Here is a 21,815-nt window from a genome sequence, read left to right on the forward strand (position 1 = left end):
TCCAGATGAATGGTCATGTCATTCCACAGGTGCTGCCTGTTCTGCTGAGTTTTTCCAGCTTCTAGCTTGTTGATTTAGATGACAGCTTCTACAGCCACTTGTGCCTCTGCATTGAATGTAGTGAAATACGGAATCTGTGACAGAAGATACCTCAGGATGGCCATTCATTGCATATTTAGCAGTACTACTGGGTGAAAGTAATGCAGGCCTATAAATCGGGCAAATTCAAATGTACTTTTCCTGTATCAACCTCCAACTCTGCCACCTCTCGAAGTCCCTACATCTCCTGCCTCCTGGCCCTTGCCTTGAGCTTCACTGGGACTTATCCTCCTTGCATACCAAGCGCTGCACCAACCGCGTGTTTACCGTCTGTGCAGGCCCAGGCCCGGGCCCGGGGCCGGGGGCCGGGGCTGCGGCCCGTTGTCGCCCGCTGGATCCCGGGCTGCCGCTGCCTCTGCCCGGGTGACGTCAGCCCCAAGCCCACGTGGCTGTTACGTCGCGACGCCCACGCATGCGCTCTGGCTCTCCACCCCATCATGGCGGAACAGGCGGCGAAGGTTGAGAGTGGAGGAGGCGGGGAGGGAGGAGGCCAGAAGGTGGCCGAAGCTCAGCACTTGGTGAACGGCGGCCCGTTGGAGAAAGACGACGAGGTGGCTGAGGAAAGCATCAAAAAGAAAAAGAAGAAGAAAAAGAAGGGCAAGAGTGGTAAGGCATGGTGCGGGAGGGGTGTAGGCCCTGCCGGCATGTGAGGCAGTCGGAGCCGGGCGGCACTACTCCTTTGCCTTTTCCGTGTTGTCGCAGTGGGCCCTACAGCCGTAATGTCCTTACATCTGTGCCTAGTATATGAAATCCTACCTTAGTGCACACTCACAGCGCTTCCCTTCCTTTCCTTCCCGTCTCGTCTTTTCAATCCACCCACCCCTTAAATGTGGAAGTTGCCACTAATAAGGAGCTTTACGACGTGGGAGCTCTTTGAGAAAAGTAGAAACGTTCTTAAACAGTATATAAGTTTAGAAGTTTGAAGGTTCGTAACGCGTGAATATTGCCTCGGCCCAGCTGGGCCTCTTGTTTGTGTTGTAGGTATTAAGTAAAAGATGGAATAAGCTGAAAGCAATCGTTTTTACACTACTGACCATTTACTGCGATTTTCAGAGTACGTCTCTGGTAAAAAGATTTATAACTAAAACCCTTATTTCATCTAATCTTTTACAGTTGTTAAATAAAATTGTAGTGTATATGCTAGGTTGCTTTAAAGCTGACAATCAATTTCATGTTCAGAAACCACGTTCAGATATGGCAGGGTCGGTTTTACAGGCTTGCTACTTTTGAAGAGAGCTTTAAAAATGTCAATAAAGCTGAATAAAAATGAAATTCTGTATATGTTGGAATTCTATAATAGAAAACAGCCAATCGAAGTGAGTCATGTGCAACAGGATGAATAGAAAAGGCACTGCAGTTTACACATATATTTAAGTACACCATTAATTACTTCCTTTACTTTCTCTTCTGAACAAATTGTATTGCAGATTGACTAAACAGACCATTAAATACTTAATACAATTTCCCTCTCCTTGTAGAAGTGGCAAGAGCAATTTTTGTTGCATTGGAGACTTGGGAAAGAATAAGACAGGACTTTCATAGTCTGCTGTGCTCACTTCCTTATATGGTTGGAAGATTTCAGATTCAAAAGCCAAGTTTGTGCCAACCAGTTTAGTTTACTGCAATATTACATTCAATTTTAAAGCAAATGTGACCCCCCCCTCCAAGCTTCAGTCATTTAATCAGATGGTTGTGTCATTTACTACTCCCCTTTACCCAAAGTAACCTTTCATCCCAGCTTCATCAAATGCTCACCTGCCGCTGCAATTCCGTCTCTGTTAAGGATGCCATTTTAGGAGAAATTACCAAAGATGCCTCATTTACCTTTATCTGGGAATATGCATGTCTAGATTTACTTGCAAGAGGAAATAGGCTCTTAATACCCTTCCCATGCCTCTCAGTTTTGCTTGTCATTGTCTCTCAAGTAGATGTAAGCCTAGCATATTTTAGCTTTCAAGGAAAGTGAACTACATCTCTATTCAATGAAGTACAGTTGATCTCACTGATAAAGATGGTTGTTATGAAGCTTAGTGTTTTTAATTGTACTTTCCTAGTAGGATTTTAGAGTGTTATTCAGAATATTGAGTGCTTTTGTTTAAGGGCATAAAATCTGCAAAGTATAAGATTCTATGAAATTATAAACCAGTACATTTTTTCTGCCCTACTTCAAACTCTAGAAGAGGTTATTGTTGTTATAGATTACTGTATTTTATATGGGACATGATCTGAAATTGTAACTCACTGAAGTTCTAGTTCATTCTCATCATGGAACTGCAGTAAGCATTGAAATTTTTTAAATGGTTTACTGAAACCTGTTCCCAAACAATGAAACATCTTAAATTTCTTCTTAAGCCTTGGATTTTCTGTAAAGTGCCAGCTTTTGCACTTGTAAGTGGCAACAGGTTCAGGACTACATGGGAACTCCCAAACTTGATGTCAGGGTCCACTGGAAATTTCCTAGCATCATTCCACAATTCAGCAGTGTTTTCCTTGCTAAGATTCCTCAACTTTTGCCCTCTGCACTTTATGATCCTGCTTTTATATAAGAGAAATTTGAGTCTTTACCAAATCTCCTCAAGCTTGTAACAAAGTAGAACATAGAGGCATACGGAATGACTGTGCTATAGATATGCATGGTGATTGGCATAGGCACGATGGGCTGAAGGGACTGCATCTATGTTGTACTATAACTACAAAATTTGCTTTTTTGAAGGAGGCCAAAATGAATATGAAAAGGAATCTGTGGGAGTTGATGATGCAACAAAACAGCTGGAAAAGCAGATGCTTGAAGACAAGGAGAAAGAAGAAGAAGGTGAAGAAGGCAAGTAAGCTGTGGAAGAAAAGGAACTTATCTGTGATTGCTTGTTTAATACATTACACTAAAGTGGAGCGCACCTGTTAATTTACCCAACAGAGGGAGATGGTGAAGGTGAAAGTTCCACGGCTAAGAAAAAGAAAAAGAAGAAAAAGAAGAAAGGACGTAAGTAGATTTTTGGTGAATCTGACATGTTGCTGCAGCAGTAATATCAACTGGACAAGATATACATTGCACATACAGTGCAAAGTCCATTTTATCTGAGCAGGCCATGCATATTGCTCTACTCCCTTTATCTAACTTGAAAAAATCCACTCTTCTCCTTTGCCTGGTATGTGAAAAACAAAACTGCATTGGCTGCACACTTAAATTGCAGAAGACGTCAGTCTGTGGAAAGAGAAACAGAATTAACATTTCCGGTTGAAGCAACACACAAAATGTGGAAGGAGCTCAGCAAGCCAGGTAGCATCTGTAGAAAAGAGTACAGTAAAAGTTTCTGGCCAAGAGCCTTCAATAGGACTGGAGAAAAGAACAGATGAGGGGTAGAGTTAAAAATTTCTGCCGGAGGGTCAGCCCAAAACGTCAGCTGTGCTCTTTTTCCATAGATACTGCCTGGTCTGCTGAGTTCCTCTAGCATTTTGTGTGTGTGGCTTGGATTTCCAGCATCTGCAGATTTTCTCTTGTTTGTGTTTGGATTTCAGGTTGAGATCATTTGTCAAAACTTTCTTTGATTAGCCTTCAACACAATATTATTTCAGTTTTTTTTTCTTATCTCAAACATTTTCGGTTTGTGTATCTCATAAATACATCAATGCCATTAACTGCTTGTGGTAACCTTTGGGTGCGGAGATTTCTTCTGCAATATCTTTTTGATTTTAGAGTGACAATGTGAGTGTTAGCATCTAAATTTTGTTCAGCTCTGATAAGTGGAAGTACATTTCGTAAAAATCTTCCATAGTTTTAAAAAAAAATCTCAGGTGTCCCTTAGATTTTGTTTTCTCTTAAGAAATCCTATCTGATCTGATGGGTATGAAGTTGCTTTCCTGGTGTCAAACATTTTATGACGAGACATGAAATATAAAGGTCAATGTATTGACTATCGCTGGATTATGAATCCTGACTCTGACACCCCTTGCATGAGATTGAGCTCCTATAATGTTACTAAGTTCAAAAGATAGATGTATGTATTTGCATTTACTCTTAAGCATTCAAAACTAGTTCCCTCTTCCCTCTTCCATCCCATCCCTCTCTCTAGTAATTGCCTTTATTAGTCTAGCATGTTTTTGATGCCATTCATCATAATTTTGAGGTATGATACCATATCATTTTTATATTTTTCCAACTTGCAGACAAGCTCAAAGCAATCCATTCATTATTGAATTTTACTAACGTAAAACTTTGGTAGGACTGAATTACGTGTTATCTATGCAGTTTTGAGCTCAGCCTTAACCAAAGTTCAAAAAGCATTTATTATCATAGTATGTGTACTATATACAACCTTGACATTCACCTCCTTACAGGCAGTCACAAAACAAAGAAACCCAATAGAACCCATCAAGAAAAGACTGTCAAGCACTCAAAGTGCAGGAAAAAAATCCAAATTGTGCAAACAATAAAGCTAAGCAAATAACATTCAGAACTGAAGTTCATGAAAGGGAGTTCACAACCACACGGCCAATCACAGCTAATCCAGGTGTCTGTTAATTGCAGGCCACACCCTCAATTTGGCACAGATGAGTAAACTTTGCCTGATAGCAAGCTGAACAATGTAAATGACCTGTCCCTTGCCTCTGGCCCCGACACCCGAACATTTTCAAGCTGACCTGGCGCTAATGGCTTGTTCCTTACTCTTGAGCCCCTTGATTCTGCCTTGCCTCAGTTCTGACGCTTTGAATCACCTCCAAGTCTGCTCTAGAAATAGCCAAAAAACTAGCTAGTTCCCTGCTCTTGTGCACGGACCCTGTCACCTCAATTTGGCCCATATGTGCCATGCTGCAATTGTCCTGCACCTTCAGGATTTCAGTTCATGCCACAAAAATGCCGGGTCATACAGGTGGTTCAAACCCAAATGGGAAGTTTGTGCAATAGAAACTGGGCAATGCTTATTTATTAGAATATTGCCTGGAAATTTTAAATGAGAGCTTCTCGTTGAACAGGAGTTTCTAGTGACTTAAAACCATGGTTTAAATTATGAAGGTGTGTATATAGGGAAAGGACTGATCCCTTGGAGGGTAGATACTGAAAGTGGCCTAGTTCAGCCAAGTATTGTTCTGATTTGTGTCTTTTCCCACAAGAGTTGTTCCAACTTTGTAGAAAAAGTTAAAACAATTTTGTCACAGTTTAAAAACTTGTTAAAATTCATAATTACTTCGTGATCCAGTCATTGCAATGTACACCCAAGCTGTTTTCAGATGGATGTATCTGTGGAGTTTGCTAAGCAGTTCTGTTCTGGTTCATGTCAGACTAAGCAGCACATGGGCATGTTGACAAACCTTTCTGCTGAAGCAAAGCAAACGTTTATTGCAAACATTTAAATGCTTGCAAAAGGACCAACTGGCTCCGGGCCAGCCTCTTCCACCAGGCTATCAGACTGATTAATTCACGCTGATACCATTGTATTTCTGTTATATTGACTGTCCTGTTGTACATACTGTTTATTACAAATTACTATAATTTGCATATTTCACATTTAGACGGAGACAAAACAAAGATTTTTTTTCATATATATGAGGGATGTAAGTAATAAAGTGAATTGAATTCAATGCTGCAGGATAGTTACCTTGACTCTGATTAAAAATGACTGCTAAAAACCATATCTGTAATCTTGGGTAAATTTTGGGAGTTTACCAGAACTATGGTCCAACCCTATTCTGTGTCAAATCTTTCTTATCACTGTCATAACACTGAATCCCCAGCTTTTAATCAATTCTAAAAAGGTCACCCTTGCTTTTAAATTACTTCTAGTTTTCCTTGGATTTTTTCCTGTCCAAGATGCTTGATGTCCAAGATTATTTCAGGTCTTGTGCAGTGCTGTCACCCAATTTATAATTTCTTTAAGTTCTTCCTAAAACTGACATTTGTGACCATGTTTTGATCTTACTAATTTGTCGTACTCTAGGCATCCATCTGTCTAAAGAATACTGTGTAGTTTTGTGTCAAAGGTACTATTTAAATGCACGCTGTCAGTGTATGTTAAAATAAGTTATATTTGAATTGGATGTATTAACTCCAAAAGGATAGCATCATATTAAATGAGAAGCCCATGTTTTTTAAGCTGCAGTTTTATTCTATAACCTGCTAAGTAATTCCTTGCCCTTGGTAAGATGTATAGTTAACTCGCATTGCTACTTTTGTTTTCCTACAGAGGAACTGGTAGAGATGGTGAAATTACCCAAATAGATAGAGTGGATTCCAGTTAATTAGGCTCTTAATTAATTGAGGCATTGCATATTAGGGACAGGAAAAATCTAATCAAATATCTGGGATTCCCAATTGTTTATTTGGAACACTGTGCTGCTTAATTGGGACAGGAGACTTGCTGAATAGTTTCTGACCATCATAAGGCACATGCACTTGTGTGGATGCTGGACAACTATACCATACTTAAAAGTGAAGTTCTTAAGTAGTATCAGTTGCTTTTTATGTTCAAAAAGCAGTGATTTTTATCATTGATACTTGGCGAGAAAAGAGCATCAAGACAATTCAGAACTGTTTTGCTCACTGTAGTTTCAAGCATTCAGGCTTGGAGATGCCAGAATGGACAGCCAGTGAAAATGAAATGATTGTACTACTACAAGTTAGGAACTACAAATAATTTGAAGGTATCAGCAATCATCTTCAATGTTACAAGGAAAGTGAAGATTAAGAGGATGCAATCATCAACAGCTTTGTATGAAGGCGGTCCATTATCTGTACTAGATGTCTGAGCTGATTTTGTTCATTTACAGCCAATCAAAAGAATGTGCCAATGTACACTTTGGAAAAAAAAGCCATGATTGAATAATGAAGCAGGCTTGATGGGCTGAATGGTAGAATTCTGCTCCAATACGATAACTATTAGGAAGCTAGTACAGTTTTATAGTCCTGTAGTAGTAATGATTGCATTCTAATTTGTTTTGATTTCATTTAAATACATAATTTGTCAGTTTGTCTTTTTTAATACCTTTTTAACTGTCTCCATAAAACTTAGGCTAATTTGGGAAGCCGCTTAATTGGGCCAGAATGTACTGGGCTGGAGTGTCTCAATTAACCAGAGTCCCAATGTATTTAGAACCTGCTTAAGTACACCGTGGATAATTACTGAGTTTCCGGAGTGTTACTCTTAGCCTTTGTTTCCATGTCACTCTCAACGTTAAATCTCAAGGGTGGGAGGGGAGTGGAAATACAAAGTATAGAAATGTAAAATGTGAACTAAGATATTTGATGTCAGAACCAAGTTTAATATCTTTGGCATATATCGTAAGATTGCTGTTTTGCGGCAGCAATCCATTGCAATACATAATCAAGCTACAAGTTGCAATCAGTACAACAAAAAATTAATTCAAAAAAAGGGAAGATAGTGAGGTAGTGTTCATGAGTTCATTGTCCATTCATAATGGCGGAGAGGAAGAAACTGAAATGTTGAGTGTGTGTCTTCAGGCTCCTATACCACCACTTTGGTGGTAGTGGTGAAAATAGAGCCTGTCCTGGGTAATGGGGTCCTAATTATGGATGCCACCTTTTTGAGGCAAAACTTTTTGAAGGTGTCCTCGATACTGGAGAGGCTAGTTCCCGTGATGGAGATGGCTGAGTTTGTAACTGTTTGCAGCATGTGGGGTTGTATCTCCTGCAGAGCACAATAGATATTTGGAGCTCTCTTCTCAAACGGCAGCTGAGGCTGAGGTTCAATTCAAAATTTCAAAACTGAAATGAACTTTTATTTTGGGATTGTATGTGTGCAGAGGTAATGTAGGCATTGGCTAAAATCTAATTAAATGATGGACTTTACTATTATTCGGTGTTTGTTATAGCCACTAATCCTTGTCCTCAATGCTTTTATCAATGACAGCGAAAGTTCAGACTGATCCTCCTTCCATTGCCATTTGTGAGTTGTTTCCTTCTGGTGTATATCTTAAAGGACAAGAATGTGAATATCCACCATTACAGGATGGGTAAGTTCTTAATCCAAGCACATTTTCCGCTTCCTGGGTGGTAATTGCCTTCTGATATCCTTTTAATAGCCTTTTGATATTCATTGTTCCGTGGAGGTTGCCACACCTTCACTACTAAGTGCAAGTAAACAGCTGGACCTTGATCTTTTGTGTTAGTATGTTGTATTGATTATTTCAATAGCACCACTTTTTTACTATTTTTGAAGGCCATCATGATGGATGTTAATTATTGTATATAAGGTTTGGTTATTTACAATACTTGTTTTCTGCATTCCCAAGTATCACATGTTATATACAATTAATTCTCCTTCAGTGTTTTCCTTAATCTCCAGCCATAAACATTTTTAAAATGTGAATTTCCTTTAAGCACCCTATTTCCAAAGAAATCTACTCTCAAATATTTGAGATTCTAGTGGTCACTCATGCTTGGAGGTTTTGTTTTAAACCAGCTAATTGTTACTGCTGTTGGCATCTAATTCCCAGAACAAGAATAAAGGGCATGCAAATGTAAATCCAAAATCCACTTCCTTAAACATTTGTAAAAATAGGACAAAAGAATGCAGGTTTAAATCAGTGAAAGAAGCTCATAAAAGGGCTAATTAACTCAAAAATTGATCAATACTAGGTACTCAGGTTCTTGCAAATGGAAAAAAATGAAAGTCACAGTGTGGTGGGGACTGTAGTACTTTCTGATGGCTTATTGAATTGAATATGCCAGCTCATTCTTTTCTTCTGTGACCCTGTAACCTAGTCTCTCTCGCATGCCAATCAACTTCTCTGACTTTTCTTATCTCTCTCCTAAAAAATATGTAATTTACAGTGTACCATCAATCTATCAAGTAGCATGCCTTTGGGATGTGGAAAGAGTCTTGTACGGTTACGGGATTGAATTCTGGTCCAAGACCTGAAGCAGCAGCACTATCTGCAGAGAATCAGGATGAGAGGGGATGGATTTGACTAGACAAATTACTCGTTGTGTGTAATAATCTAGTGCACTTGCCTCACTGTTTCAGGTAAATGCACTGTGATGTACTCAGTGGTTGTTCTACCTTCTGTTCCACACCCTGAACTTTAGCTTGCAATCAGACTTGAGTCACTAGTTCACTCCAAGGACCGTCACATAAATGAGCTCATTGCTAGCTTTAATGATATGGTGCTGGCCTCTTGGTCATCAGAACGTCTATCAGTTATGGAAGAGCTTTCAGAAACAATGTGTTAAGGAAATGCTCATTTTAAGATTGTGTTGAAAAATAAAGCTCCACATCCCTAAAACAATTTTTAAATACTCTCGAAACAAATTGTAAATAGCTGCTTAATGACAAACACAGGATACTGTTGTAGATACAGCAGATTCTGAGGTTGGGTTTTTCTTTGTAATTGACAAGTAGTGCTTATTCTGGCTCTGACTATCACTTCTTAGGTAAACCTTGGCCATCAAAATTTAGAGGTGTAGACATCATCTGTCAGAAAACCACTCCAACTTATTGAGCCTTTGAAACACGTTCCTGTTTGAAGATTGAATCACCAAAATGGGAAAGAATGTGTTGTTGAGTGGACAAATAGTCGACTTGGGTGCATTATCATCATCATTGGACCTTCATTGTGTTTAATTGTATTTGCAGCGGAGCAAGTAAGCCATACTGTATGTACCTGAACACGTTACTGAGATAAACCCACGAGGCCATAGAGACCAAAGAGATGCTTTAGATTTGGGCAACTATATTGTAATATGGAAATTTAGTATCTGAAGTGGAGATTCTTAACATTATTTTGATGTGTTTTTCTTGCTCAATACAGAATTTGTTCAGCGATCTGTGGAATACATTGTATTTCTTCTGTGTTTAAGAGAAATGAGGATAAGCATTGAACATTCCAACTCATACTTGGGGTAATGAGCAGTACTCAGGAAACTTGTGTATTGATTCATAAAATCTATACAAGTATATTGGAAGCAACTTGTTTATTTTTATAAGGATTTAGAAGTTCTCTTAGACTTGCCTCTTAGTATTTCTTGACTTTGTGAGATTGATAACCTTCGTTCCTCTCACTTCTAACATTAAGGCGTACTTCTGCATGGCGCATGACCAGCGAGCAGAAGAAGGCGTTAAATCAGGCCAGTGAGGAGATCTGGAATGATTTTCGACAAGCAGCTGAAGCTCACAGACAAGTTCGAAAATATGTTAGGAGCTGGCTCAAGCCGGGAATGACCATGATAGAGATCTGGTGAGTAAAATGTCATAACGTTTAAACTTGTTGATAAGCCATGGGTACAGCTGATATGCTCAAGCATTGTGAACCTGCTGATAGGGCTAGTATGAGCTGTTCATTCCTAATTAGTCCCAAAGCTTTGGCTGCTAGACCACCACAGAGGGTGGTGCTGAGTCAAATGTGGGTCTGGAGCGGCAAGCAGACCAAGAAAGGCAGATGTTTTTTGGAGACCATATTAGGTTGTTATAGATCTGAATTGCTTGAGTTTGTATATCCTGCCACTCTGGGAAGATTTGAATTTAACCCCAAAGATTTCCTTTCTTGAAGCATATTTGTGACATCTATTTATTAGTTTCATGATCATTGTTCATGGCACACACTCAGGAACAGCTTCTTCCCCTCTGCAGTTCCTTCTAAATGGGCATTGAACCCATGAACACTACCTCAATGCTTTTATTTGTCTTTGCACTACTTATTTTAAATTAGCTATTAATATACATGATAATTACTGTAATTCGGTTTTATTTCTATATTATGTATTGCAAAGTTATTACATTTCACAACGTGCTGGTGATACTAAATCTGATTCTGCTTCTGATACTGGTTTGGCACACAGATATCTAGGGTTGGTATTGTGTAATTGGAGCAATAGTTCATGCTCTGGTTACTAATTCATTAGCTTTATTACTACATTACCATGCCCTTCTGTTTCCTAAACTAAAAACTGTCAGTTTAGATTACACTTTAAATTTTGATTGAAATGATAGTGGAACAAAAAGTTATCAGGTTGACGTAAAATATGCTTGACTGGCTGTTCACTGGAAGCCAGGTGTAGGTTTCTGCAGCTGACTTTTGTTTGCTTTTTGACTGGCTCTGCAAACAACATTATAAAATTTTATTTACTTTTAATGTACACTTCACACTGTTATCCTTCAACTTAAATAGAAAAAAAGTCTTAAAATTCAGACAAAATTAGAACATACTAGGTGAACAGTAGATTTGTTGGGCTCTTTGATCTTCTGGATAAGTCACAATATTTTTCTTTACATCTTTTAACCTGAATTTGCCCAGCTACTAATAATTCATTGCAAAGTTGGGTAGCACATCTTTTGCAGACCAGAAGATGATATTAATGGCAAGCTTTCGTTTTTACAGTGAAAAGCTTGAAGATAGCTCCCGGAAGTTGATCAAAGAAGATGGACTGAATGCTGGGTTGGCGTTTCCAACAGGCTGCTCTCTGAACAACTGTGCAGCCCACTACACACCGAATGCAGGAGACCCAACTGTATTACAGTATGATGATGTGTGCAAAATTGATTTTGGAACCCACATCAATGGTTGGTCTGGTTTTCTTTTACCTGGTCTTTCTGAAATGTTTGAGTTTCTCGCAATTTGATTTTGCTAAATGCTTAATTTGACCGTTCTCTTTAACAGGCCATATTATTGACTGCGCTTTCACAGTTGCTTTTAACCCCAAATATGACAAGCTTATAGAAGCTGTTAGAGATGCCACTAATACTGGTATCAAGGTAAGTGATTTATAAATCAGATGGGTTTAGACAGATAAGATAATGTTCCCAGTGGCTGGAGAGTCAAGATCAAGGAGTCACCCAGTCCCCAGCAGAAAAAAATTTATTTTCATTCAAAGGGTAATGAATTTGTGGAATTCTCTATCACAGGAATTGGAGGAATAGTATAGGGAGTAGATAGTTTAATTCTTGAAGGGGAACAAATGATAAAGATGGTCAACATGATTGCACTGAATGCTGGAGCAGATCTAATGAACTGAATGACCTCTATTTTGTGTTTCTATACTGCAAATATTTTCCACAGACCAATCTTTTAAAGTCTTTTATCTATCAACCTGCCTTGGCTATTTGATGGATTAAAAGCAGGAAGTCCTCCCCTTGTCCTTCTCCATACTCCGGAGGACATGTAGACCATGTGCAAATCCCAGAAAGAAAAATCCCCTATTTTGTGGAGATAATTGGCAAGCTTCATTAGTGAAGTGATGAGAAAACAAAAAGACAGTTTACAGTCTCCATTTGGAAAATAGGACCTAAGAAATAAAGGTGAAAGCAAACCTCCGCTTGCTCTGTTGTTCATGGACAGTCTTTTACTTTAGGGTTACTTTCTTGCATAATCCCTATATCTTTCAATATCAGACATTCCACAGATGGAGAGAATCCACAGATGTTTGAATATGAAGCCGAAACCAACTGTTAGAGGAACTCAGGGGATTAGGTCTTGAAGCTCTGTAGGGGATGGAAGGGAAGGAATTGTCATTATTTTAGGTCAAGAGCTTGCATTGGAAGGTTTCACACACATGTCACCTGACATGCTTGCTGTTTCCAGCATTTCAGATTTCCAGCAGATGTAGGTTTACCCCACAAATGATATTCTGTTATTGGTGGAGTTGTTATGGAAACTAGATTGTGCCAGGAATCTGCAGCCAAGCTTCTCTGAAACAGCTTGAGCCATTCAAGCATTGTATTTGATAGAAATCTGATGCTTTTATCTGCCATTAATCTGAATGATTTTATTTTAGAATGCAGGAATTGATGTTCGCCTGTGTGACATTGGGGAATCCATTCAGGAAGTCATGGAATCCTATGAAGTAGAAATTGATGGCAAAACATATCAAGGTATTGGTTAAATATATGGTTTGAGTGTAGAGTTGTGGAGAGGTGCAGCATGTACTTCTGGCCCACTGAGTCTGTGTTGACCATCAAGTACTTTTTTTTAATACTCATCCTGCCATTTGGTTCTTCTGATACTTCTGAAGTGACTTGTTGCTGATAATAACATGCGCACTCTTGACTCAAGCATTGTCTTTGTTTTACTTGTGCATAAGGAGAACAGCATGAGCCCTTGTCACCCACGCTTGAACAGAAAACTGCTATTTTTATATAGAATTGGTTTATATTCGAATTCCTTACTTGTAAGATCAATCACTATTTACAATAGAGGTGTTAAAGTCAACCGAAACATTGAAAAGCCAGCTAATCATATTTTGAAGTTAGTGAAGACAATAGAGCCTTAGTTTTGGGTATGTTTCACATCCTCAGTTACATTTATCTGGTATGTCTCTGGCACCCCATTGTAAAGAGGTGCTACACCTCAGAGGCCTTTCTGGAGAAGTCTCACTGCAAAGGCCTCACTCGTCTGGCTTGAGTACAGATTGCCTGGACTTGGCTTGAGTACAGATCAGTCCAGCCTGTCTCATCTGTAGTAAGCAGAGGTATCTCCACCATCTCATTTGACTAAAACTGCCCCAGGCTATCTATTCTTGCCTTACTGCAACTTGCACCCTCCATGAACTCAACCCCCTACACCCAGATTCTACCATTCACCAACATATTAATTTATAGTGCCCAGTTATTACCAGCCCACACTTTTTTGAGATGCGGAAGGAAACTGGAGCATGTGGAAGAAATTCGTATGATCATGGAGAATCTGCATACTCCACATAGACAGTGATTGCAATCAGGTCACTGTCTGTGTTAGGCTGTTTGACTTTTTGATACTTCCCTTCCTTGGACTCTCCTTTTCATTTTTATATTCACTACAAGCCCACTAACAAACGGCTATCTGCCTGCTTCCTCCCATTCTGTAAGGATTCCATTCCATTTTCCTGTTTCCCAAACTCTCGTTTCTCTCTGCTGCCTTCCAGTGCCTTTCTCCTCAACATTAGATGCCATCTGCTTTGTCAAGGCCACAAACTCCATTTGCTGCTTTTCCCGCCTTGTCTCCTCATCCTGCTCTCAGACCTTTCATATTTGCCTTCCATCCCAACAGATTTCAGCAGTTGCCAACATCTTCAATGTGATGTCTACCCCATCATCCTCTTCCTCATTACAAAACTGTTCCTCTTTTGATCCACTCTTCCATTTCCCATGGGATCTTCACATGAAACTTCAAAGTTTGCAGGTGAATGTGGAATTTGTTGCCACAGAAGGCTGTTGGTGGCAAAATCAATGGCGTATTTAAGCTGGAGATTGATAGGTTCATGATTGGTAAAGGGGTTAAGGGTTATGAGGAGAAGGCAGCAGATCAGTTTTTAAAAAAGCCATGATTGAATAATGAAGCAGATTCAATGGGCTGAATGGCAGAATTCTGCTCCAATATGTTATGGTCATACCATCTTAATAGGTACCCACTGGCCTTTTTTTCTTAAAACATCGTTACCTGCCTTCTAGCCTACCTTCATCATTTTCTCTCACCCCTGTCCCCACAGCACAAAATGTATCTTTTATTTCTCTGCATCATTACACCTATTTCTCTCATTATTCCCAGATCTCATGAAAGTTCACCAGCCTGAAATGTTAATGCTGTTCTTCTCTCCACAGACGCTTCCTGACGTGCTGATTTCCAGCATCTTGGTTTTACTTATGTTAAATTAGCTGAGTATTTAGAATGGCATAGAAACCCTTTTTCCCACCATCTAATCGGTGGCATTGAGGAAAGTTGAATCCTTCAGCTGTACTAGAGCAGGTGTCAACCCTGCGATCGTCCTTCAGCAACTCTCAATGCTTTGAATTGTTCTGAATGTTTGGCCAATGTATTGTTTTCAAAGGTGTATCGCAATGCCCTTTCAAAGATTTTCTACTTTAGACCGTCACCTTCTGAAGTTCATTCTCACTTTTTTTTAAATCTTAACAGTAAAACCAATCCGTAACCTAAATGGACATTCTATTGGACAATACAGAATACATGCAGGGAAAACAGTTCCAATTGTCAAAGGTGGTGAAGCAACCAGAATGGAGGTGAAGTTCAAATTTCATTCTTCCTTCATTTTCTCAGCGTACTAGATTAAGTTGGTAATCATCTGATTACAGTTACCCCCATAACACCTTAAGGTTATTTTATATTTAGTTAAGTGGGCTTAAGAACCCTGCAGAACAATCCAACCCATGTGTTGGTGGGCAGCCTGGAGTTATGGTACCAACTGCTGGAAGAGGTTGTCGGGAAAATGTGATTTTTCATTGAAAAGGGAAATGGGATGTTCCATTGAAGTGAGTTGTTCAGAGTGCAGGCATGGACTCAGTGGGCTGAATAGTCTGTCATCACATGAGAATGGCAGGAGACTTTGGTTTTAGAATGAAACTGGAACTGTTGCTTTTTTGTTACTTTGGCTCAAAACCCTCCCAGAAATAGCAGATTAATAAGGATGTACAAGGTTGGATGAAAAATAAAAAGAAAACTATATCAATAGTATACAGTGCTAGGAAACTGAAGGTAAATAAATCCTTGGGACCAATAGATTGAAGTCCAGGGTTTTAATGAAAGTGACTGCTGCAATAGTTATCATTTATCAAGATTCCCTAGTTCTGAAGAAGTCAGAGGATTTACAAATATAAGAACAGCAAATATAACAGCATTGTTTAAGAAAGTAGGGAACTATAGACTTGCCTAATGTCTGTCATCATGAGAATCATGGAAACAAACCATTATTAAGGCATTACAGGTAGTTCAGCTATGGCATTACAGGTAGTTCAGCTATAATGTGAGTTTCCATAATGTGAATTTGTTATGTGATTGATGGTTTAGGGAGCACTACTTGAATCACACAGGCTGCATTGGTTACAGTGCTATTGGGAAAACCTGTTTAAATCTGTCCTTTGTTACTACAACCTATAATGCTACTTTCTATAATGTGGCGCTTTTTAGGAGTGTAACTGTTTTGTCACAGTCAAACTATCTGTACAAGAAAGCCATGCGTTAAGCAGAGCCCTCATTAAACACCAAGAAATCAGCATGTATAGGTTTAGAATGTTAAATATTTATCTTAAAATAACAACTTAATCATTGGTAAAGCTCTTAAAATGATATTTAAGCTTCATACAAGTATCATCTGATGGTTTCTGTGGGTTATCACTCACGGACGACCTCAAGGCGTTCCTTGATAGCCATATGAAATTGAAAGAATTTCATCTATTTTGCCAAATTAAAACCAAATCTTTTTGTATCTCCCAAACAGTAGCATCAGAAGGGTGCATAAGGGTGCACAGGCTTGCTCTGTTTCCAGGTTTACTGGGAGGCATGGGTATTTTAAGAAAACACCAGCTCAAATTTACTTATATGAGATAGAACCCCATTCCTTCTAGGGTATTGCATAGACTGAAGCATATGCTGGAAAAGGCTGTTAGATTCTACTGCCACATTATAGCAGGAGGCCAAGTGTGGTGGTGAGTGGGCAGAAGAACTCCCACCTAAAATGCCTATAAACTGATGGTTCAAGACATGCAAATTGAAATAAGTAATGTCCACATGGTTGGAATTCATACATTGTGGGGTGTTGGAGAAGCCTTGTAGGCTCTAGTCTAGGGGTGTTGGGGAAGCAACATAAAAACAAGTCCACCCTTAGTGTTGTGTGTTTGTGATGGGAAAAGAAGGCAGGCACAGGCTGTTCTATTTACAGAAGTGATTCAGGGTAACCAAATTTAAGGGAGTAATCCAAAACCCAAAATCGACAATATGAAAACACAGGTCAGCACCGAGGCTATAAGTTTGTTAATATGGAAACTAGCGCAATTCTTGTACTGTTGATTCTCCCCAGCGGCGTTCTTTTGCTTCCTGGATGCTGGCTTCTTTAAATTATGTTCTCCAAATTGCGAATGAAGCACTCCTGACAAGGAGACAGGTCCAACAGAGCTCTAAATTGAGGTTTACGGCAGCTTGGCACACCGAAAGCAAAGAAAGCTGGACAGAGAGAAAGAACAGAAAAAAACATGGCTGTGCAGTGTGCATGCATGTAATTTAGTGTCATTTGACTGTAGTCATTGAGATTTAAATTTTGGTTATTTTATGTTTTTATTCACTTAGGAAGGAGAAGTATATGCAATAGAGACTTTTGGGAGCACAGGGAAAGGAGTTGTTCACGATGACATGGACTGTTCACATTATATGAAGAACTTTGATGTTGGCCATGTACCAATCAGGTAAATCTGTTAATCAGAATTGGTTCTAATATCACTGGCGCATGTCATGAAATGTATTGTTATGCGGCAGCAATCCATTGCAATACATAAAAGCTGTGAATTACAGTAAGTAAATATACTGTATATAGACATAACTCCTTGAAGATATTCTGGATGCTGGGGAGGCTAGTGCTTATGATAGAACTTCCTGCAGCTTATTTTGATCTTGTGCAGTGTCTCTCCCCCCCCCCCCAGCCATGCAGCCAATTAGGATGTACATGCAAACGGTGATGAAGCCAGTTAGAATGTTCTCCACGGTAAATCTGTAGAAATCTGCATACCAAAACTCCTTAAACTCCTAATGAAATATAGCTGCTGTCAACATGTACAAAAGCTGGATGAACTCAGCAGGTCGGGCAGCATCCACTGCTGTCTTGCCTCCTTTGTAATTGTATTGATATGTTGGGCCCAGGATAGACCCTTAGAGATGAACTTGAAATTGTTCACTCTTTCCATTTCTGACCCTTCTGAGTGGGCGGGGCAGCATCTCTCCACCTAAGTAGGACTGCACGTCTGACTGGAATGATAGTATTAAACACTAAGCTGTAGTCAATAAATAACAGCCTGATTTAAGTATTAGTGTTATCCAGGTAAACCAAGGCTGTATGAGGAGTCAATGAGGTCGCATCTGCTGTACTGTGGCAATAGGCAAATTGCAGTGGTTCCAGGTCCTTGCTGAGAAGGGAGTTCTAGCCATAACCAACCTGTCAAAGCACTTCATCACCGTAGATGTGAGTGCTACTGCACGATAGTGTTGAGGCAGCTCACCCTGCCGCTTGTGGGCACAGGTATGATTGTTGCCCTTTTGAAGCAAGAGGGAACTTCCAACAGTAGCAATGAGAGATTGAAAATGTCTTTGAACACTTATGCCATTTGTTTGGCATAGGCTTTCAAACCCCTACCAGGTATCCCACCGAGGCCTGTCACCTTGCAAGCTCACTCTCTTGAAAGATGGTCTAACGTTGTCCTACGAGACAGTGATCACAGGTTCACTGTTGCAGGGATCCTCAGCTGTTAAATTTTGGTGTTAACAGACAAAATTAATTTCTGAACATAGTTAATTGACTTACAGAAACAAAATCCTTGTATCAAATGGAACTGTAATTAGATTTCAGGCCATTGACATTTAAGTCTTTCATTTTTCTGTTGGTTTGTGTAGAATTGATCTAGCAATGTTGGCTGTGCAGTAATAGTCAACTGGTGATTTATCATTAAACGTTAAAAGTATGAGCACGTTCATCTGATTTGATCTATAAATCAAAGAGTCTATTTTTCAGTTGCAGAGCGGTCCAGCACAACTTGCTCAAAATTGGTCAGCCACTGCAAATGACTGGAATTTTAAGCATTCAATTTGACCTCCAGCTTCTATCCACTCCAGCTGACTGGCTGAGACCAATTACTTAATCACTTCTGAATTCTCCAATAATTAGATACTTCAATGGGCTTTGGAAGGGGTTGTTAATAAGGTGCAAGAACATGGGTGAAAGCTAATAACTTCATCCATGTTATTACAGTTGTGCTTGTTAGATCATTTTGTATTATCACAAATAATGAACTGAAAGTTATCACAGTTCAACACAGATCTTGATGTAAAAAAATGCTTTAAAAAATTTCAGAAATCCCCGATAACGTTGGTTTTATGGCAGTTTAATTTTCAGCAAGATAGGAATTTAAGTGGAAATTTTGGAGGAGAGGGAATAACAGTACTAAAACTAGTCTATTTTCACCTATATCTCAGATTGTTCTGTAAAGAGAAAGCTTTGAATTTGACCATGGAGGGTTTGAAGTCCTGGCTGGTGATCTCTGCTGTTAATTTGTTGAGTGATCTGCTGAGTGATTTATAGCTTGATGCTGAACAATTGTTTCAGTTTTGTCTAGTGATTCTGAATTGATTTGACGTCTTTTTGTTGTTCAGACTTCCACGAGCAAAGCACCTCCTGAATGTTATCAATGAGAACTTTGGGACACTTGCCTTTTGCCGTCGATGGCTAGACCGTTTGGGTGAGAGCAAATACCTCATGGCCTTGAAGAACCTGTGTGATCTGGGGATAGTAGATCCATACCCTCCACTGTGTGACATCAAAGGCTCATACACAGCACAGTTTGAACACACAATCTTACTTCGCCCAACGTGTAAAGAAGTTGTGAGCCGTGGGGACGATTATTGACCACAAACATCACCTGGCTTTGTTGTGCTGAGAGGCTGTGTGAATGGTTTCACCTTCAAAGTTCTCCCACCTCTTTGTTTTAGTAATGGACTGGGTGTTTGCCATGTTTTAGAGAGGGTGGCAATAGGGAGAAGGAGCAGCTTGTATTTCCACCCATCACTCAAATTTTTAATAAAACATTTCTGATGTCTAGGAACTTTGTTATATTGATGGGATCTTCTCCTTAACACTGATGGATTAATAGAATACAATTGAAATGCATTGGAGCAGAGTATGATATCTCCCCTTAAACTGTCTGCTGCTAGAATGATTAAAACTGTAATTTGGTACTGGCATTTCAGGTGTGTGGGATGCTGCTTGCTGTAGAAACTCGGCTCTAGCAGAGAGTTCTACTAATATTTCCCAGAGGCTGTTATAATATAACTGTTATGTCAGTACCTGCACTCTCAATTGTCTTCTAAATTTCCTGGCAAAGAATTTAATAAAAAATAAAGATTAACTTCCATAGTGAGTGACATTTGCCGGCTTAACATCTTATGTGGAAGATGAAGTGACCAAGATAAAGAAACAGAGCAACTTAGTTTTGTCATTGATCATTATTTTCAATAAACATTTGTTCAACTGTTCTAAGAGGAATCATGACCTCGGGCTGGATTATCAAATTCATGCAGCAAGAATGAGATTTGTAACTCACCAGTCCAATTCCTATTAATTTGAAGAAGTTTAGCTCTTGTCATTTCACTCTTAATGACTCTGAGTTTGGACTGTAGTGCCAAGGCTCTGGACTACTGAGTATGGTCAAATCTAATACTTTGAGTTGGATATAATGTAGTTATGAAGTACTGAGTGTTTGATATTTATAAGCACTAGCTAAATTAAAATCATTTAAACTGCCCTAACACTTAAGCAACACAAGGTTGGAGGAAGTCAGCAGCACCTATGGAGGGAAATAAACAGCTGATGTTTTGTGCTGAGCCCTTTCATCAGAACTAGAGAGGGTCTAGATGAAAGGTCATGGTCCAAAACATCAACTGTTTATTTCCCTCCATAGATGTTGCCTGACTTGCTGAGCTCCTCTAGTAGTTGCTTAAGATTTCCATCATCTGCAGAATTTCATTTGTCTCTTAATTTTTAAGAGTGGATTGTGTGAGCTTTGACAACCTGTAGAGAAAATAGCCCTCATGCAGTCTGCACTTGAAGTCTAGTTAGATGGTGAAATGAAGTAAAAAAACAGATTTACCTTGATAGGATATATGGTATGTTGATCTTCATTAGTTGGGAGATTGAGTTAAAGAGCCATGAGGAAATGTTGCAAATCTATAAAACCCTGGTTAGACAACACTTGGGAGGATTGTGTACACTTCTAATTGTTTCATTATAGAAACAATGTGAAGTTTTACTGAAGAATGCAGAAATTTACCAGGATGTTGCATGGATTAGGGATTAGGGAAAAGGCATGTTTTGAGGAAAGGTCAAGTTAGCTAGGGTTTCTCTCTCTGGAGCAAAGGAGAATGAGAGGTAACTTGATACAGGTGTATAAGATGATAAGAGGCATAGATTGAGTGGAAAGCCAGGGTGGAAATGACTAATATAAGGAGGCATAATTTTGGGGTGATTGGAGGAAGTACGGGGTGGCCAGAGGCAGGCACAATGAAGATTTAAAAAAATGGAAGGCTTAGATTGATCCTTAGTTTAAAAGGTTCGCACCTCATTGTGGGCCAACTATATGTTGTTATGTTCTATGTTCAGCACTTTCAATAAAGTACATCCATAAAGTATTTATGAGACTAAAACCATACAAAATTCCTACCATTTTAAATGCTTTCATATAATTCTCAATGAGGCAACCCACTAACAACTATCCACCCTAAACAGCATGACGTATGATTTATATTCTAAGTTCCCTGGGGAAGGGCTTGAACTTGGTCTTCTAAATTAGAGTCCACTATCTAATTGAGCAGCTGATGGGAAAGGTCCGAAAGATAATGAACAAAATGCAATCTTTTAATTTCCACATATTAATGCACCACTCTTTTACCTCCTGTCCTGTTCCTTTTGAAACATCTAAACCCCAGGACTTTTGAGTAATCAATCCTGCTCCACATATTTTCCTCCAATCACCTTAAAATTATGCCTCCTTAAAATTACCCTTTTCTGCCCTAGGAGAATTTCTCTGACTACCCCCTTGTTCTATGCCTCTTATACCTTGAACACCCATATCAAGTCACCTCTCCTCGTCTCCAGCAAAAGACCCTAGCTCACTCATAAGACACGCTTCCCAGTCCAGGCAGCAACCTGGATTTCAAAATTTCAGATCCTATGCACCAGGGATTTATAAACACAAATTAAGATTTGTGCTGAAATCTGTTGCCTTGCAGTTAAATATGGGTTTGCA

General features: G+C 39.3%; 1 protein-coding gene across 1 annotated transcript; it reads left to right on the forward strand.

The window, feature by feature from the left end:
- The first annotated feature begins 504 nt into the window (after nt 1–504).
- Nucleotides 505–19,931, forward strand: metap2a (methionyl aminopeptidase 2a). Its single transcript, XM_059987801.1, has 11 exons — nt 505–705; nt 2,813–2,920; nt 3,014–3,079; nt 7,962–8,064; nt 10,126–10,287; nt 11,428–11,609; nt 11,707–11,801; nt 12,821–12,917; nt 14,935–15,038; nt 17,098–17,213; nt 19,168–19,931. The coding sequence occupies exons 1-11, from the start codon at nt 537–539 to the stop codon at nt 19,418–19,420; spliced, it is 1,455 nt and encodes a 484-aa protein (XP_059843784.1). The 5' UTR covers nt 505–536; the 3' UTR covers nt 19,421–19,931.
- Nucleotides 19,932–21,815: the final 1,884 nt, after the last annotated feature.

This window comes from Hypanus sabinus, chromosome 13, assembly GCF_030144855.1.
Source record: "Hypanus sabinus isolate sHypSab1 chromosome 13, sHypSab1.hap1, whole genome shotgun sequence".
NCBI lineage: Eukaryota > Metazoa > Chordata > Chondrichthyes > Myliobatiformes > Dasyatidae > Hypanus > Hypanus sabinus.

Excerpts from the sequence above, each read along its gene's own strand:
- metap2a (XM_059987801.1), top strand. The coding sequence starts at position 537 with ATGGCGGAACAGGCGGCGAAGGTTGAGAGTGGAGGAGGCGGGGAGGGA. Across the intron at positions 2,921-3,013 it reads AGAAGAAGAAGGTGAAGAAG|AGGGAGATGGTGAAGGTGAA; the intron begins GCAAGTAAGCTG and ends TTTACCCAACAG. Across the intron at positions 17,214-19,167 it reads GTTGGCCATGTACCAATCAG|ACTTCCACGAGCAAAGCACC; the intron begins GTAAATCTGTTA and ends TTTGTTGTTCAG.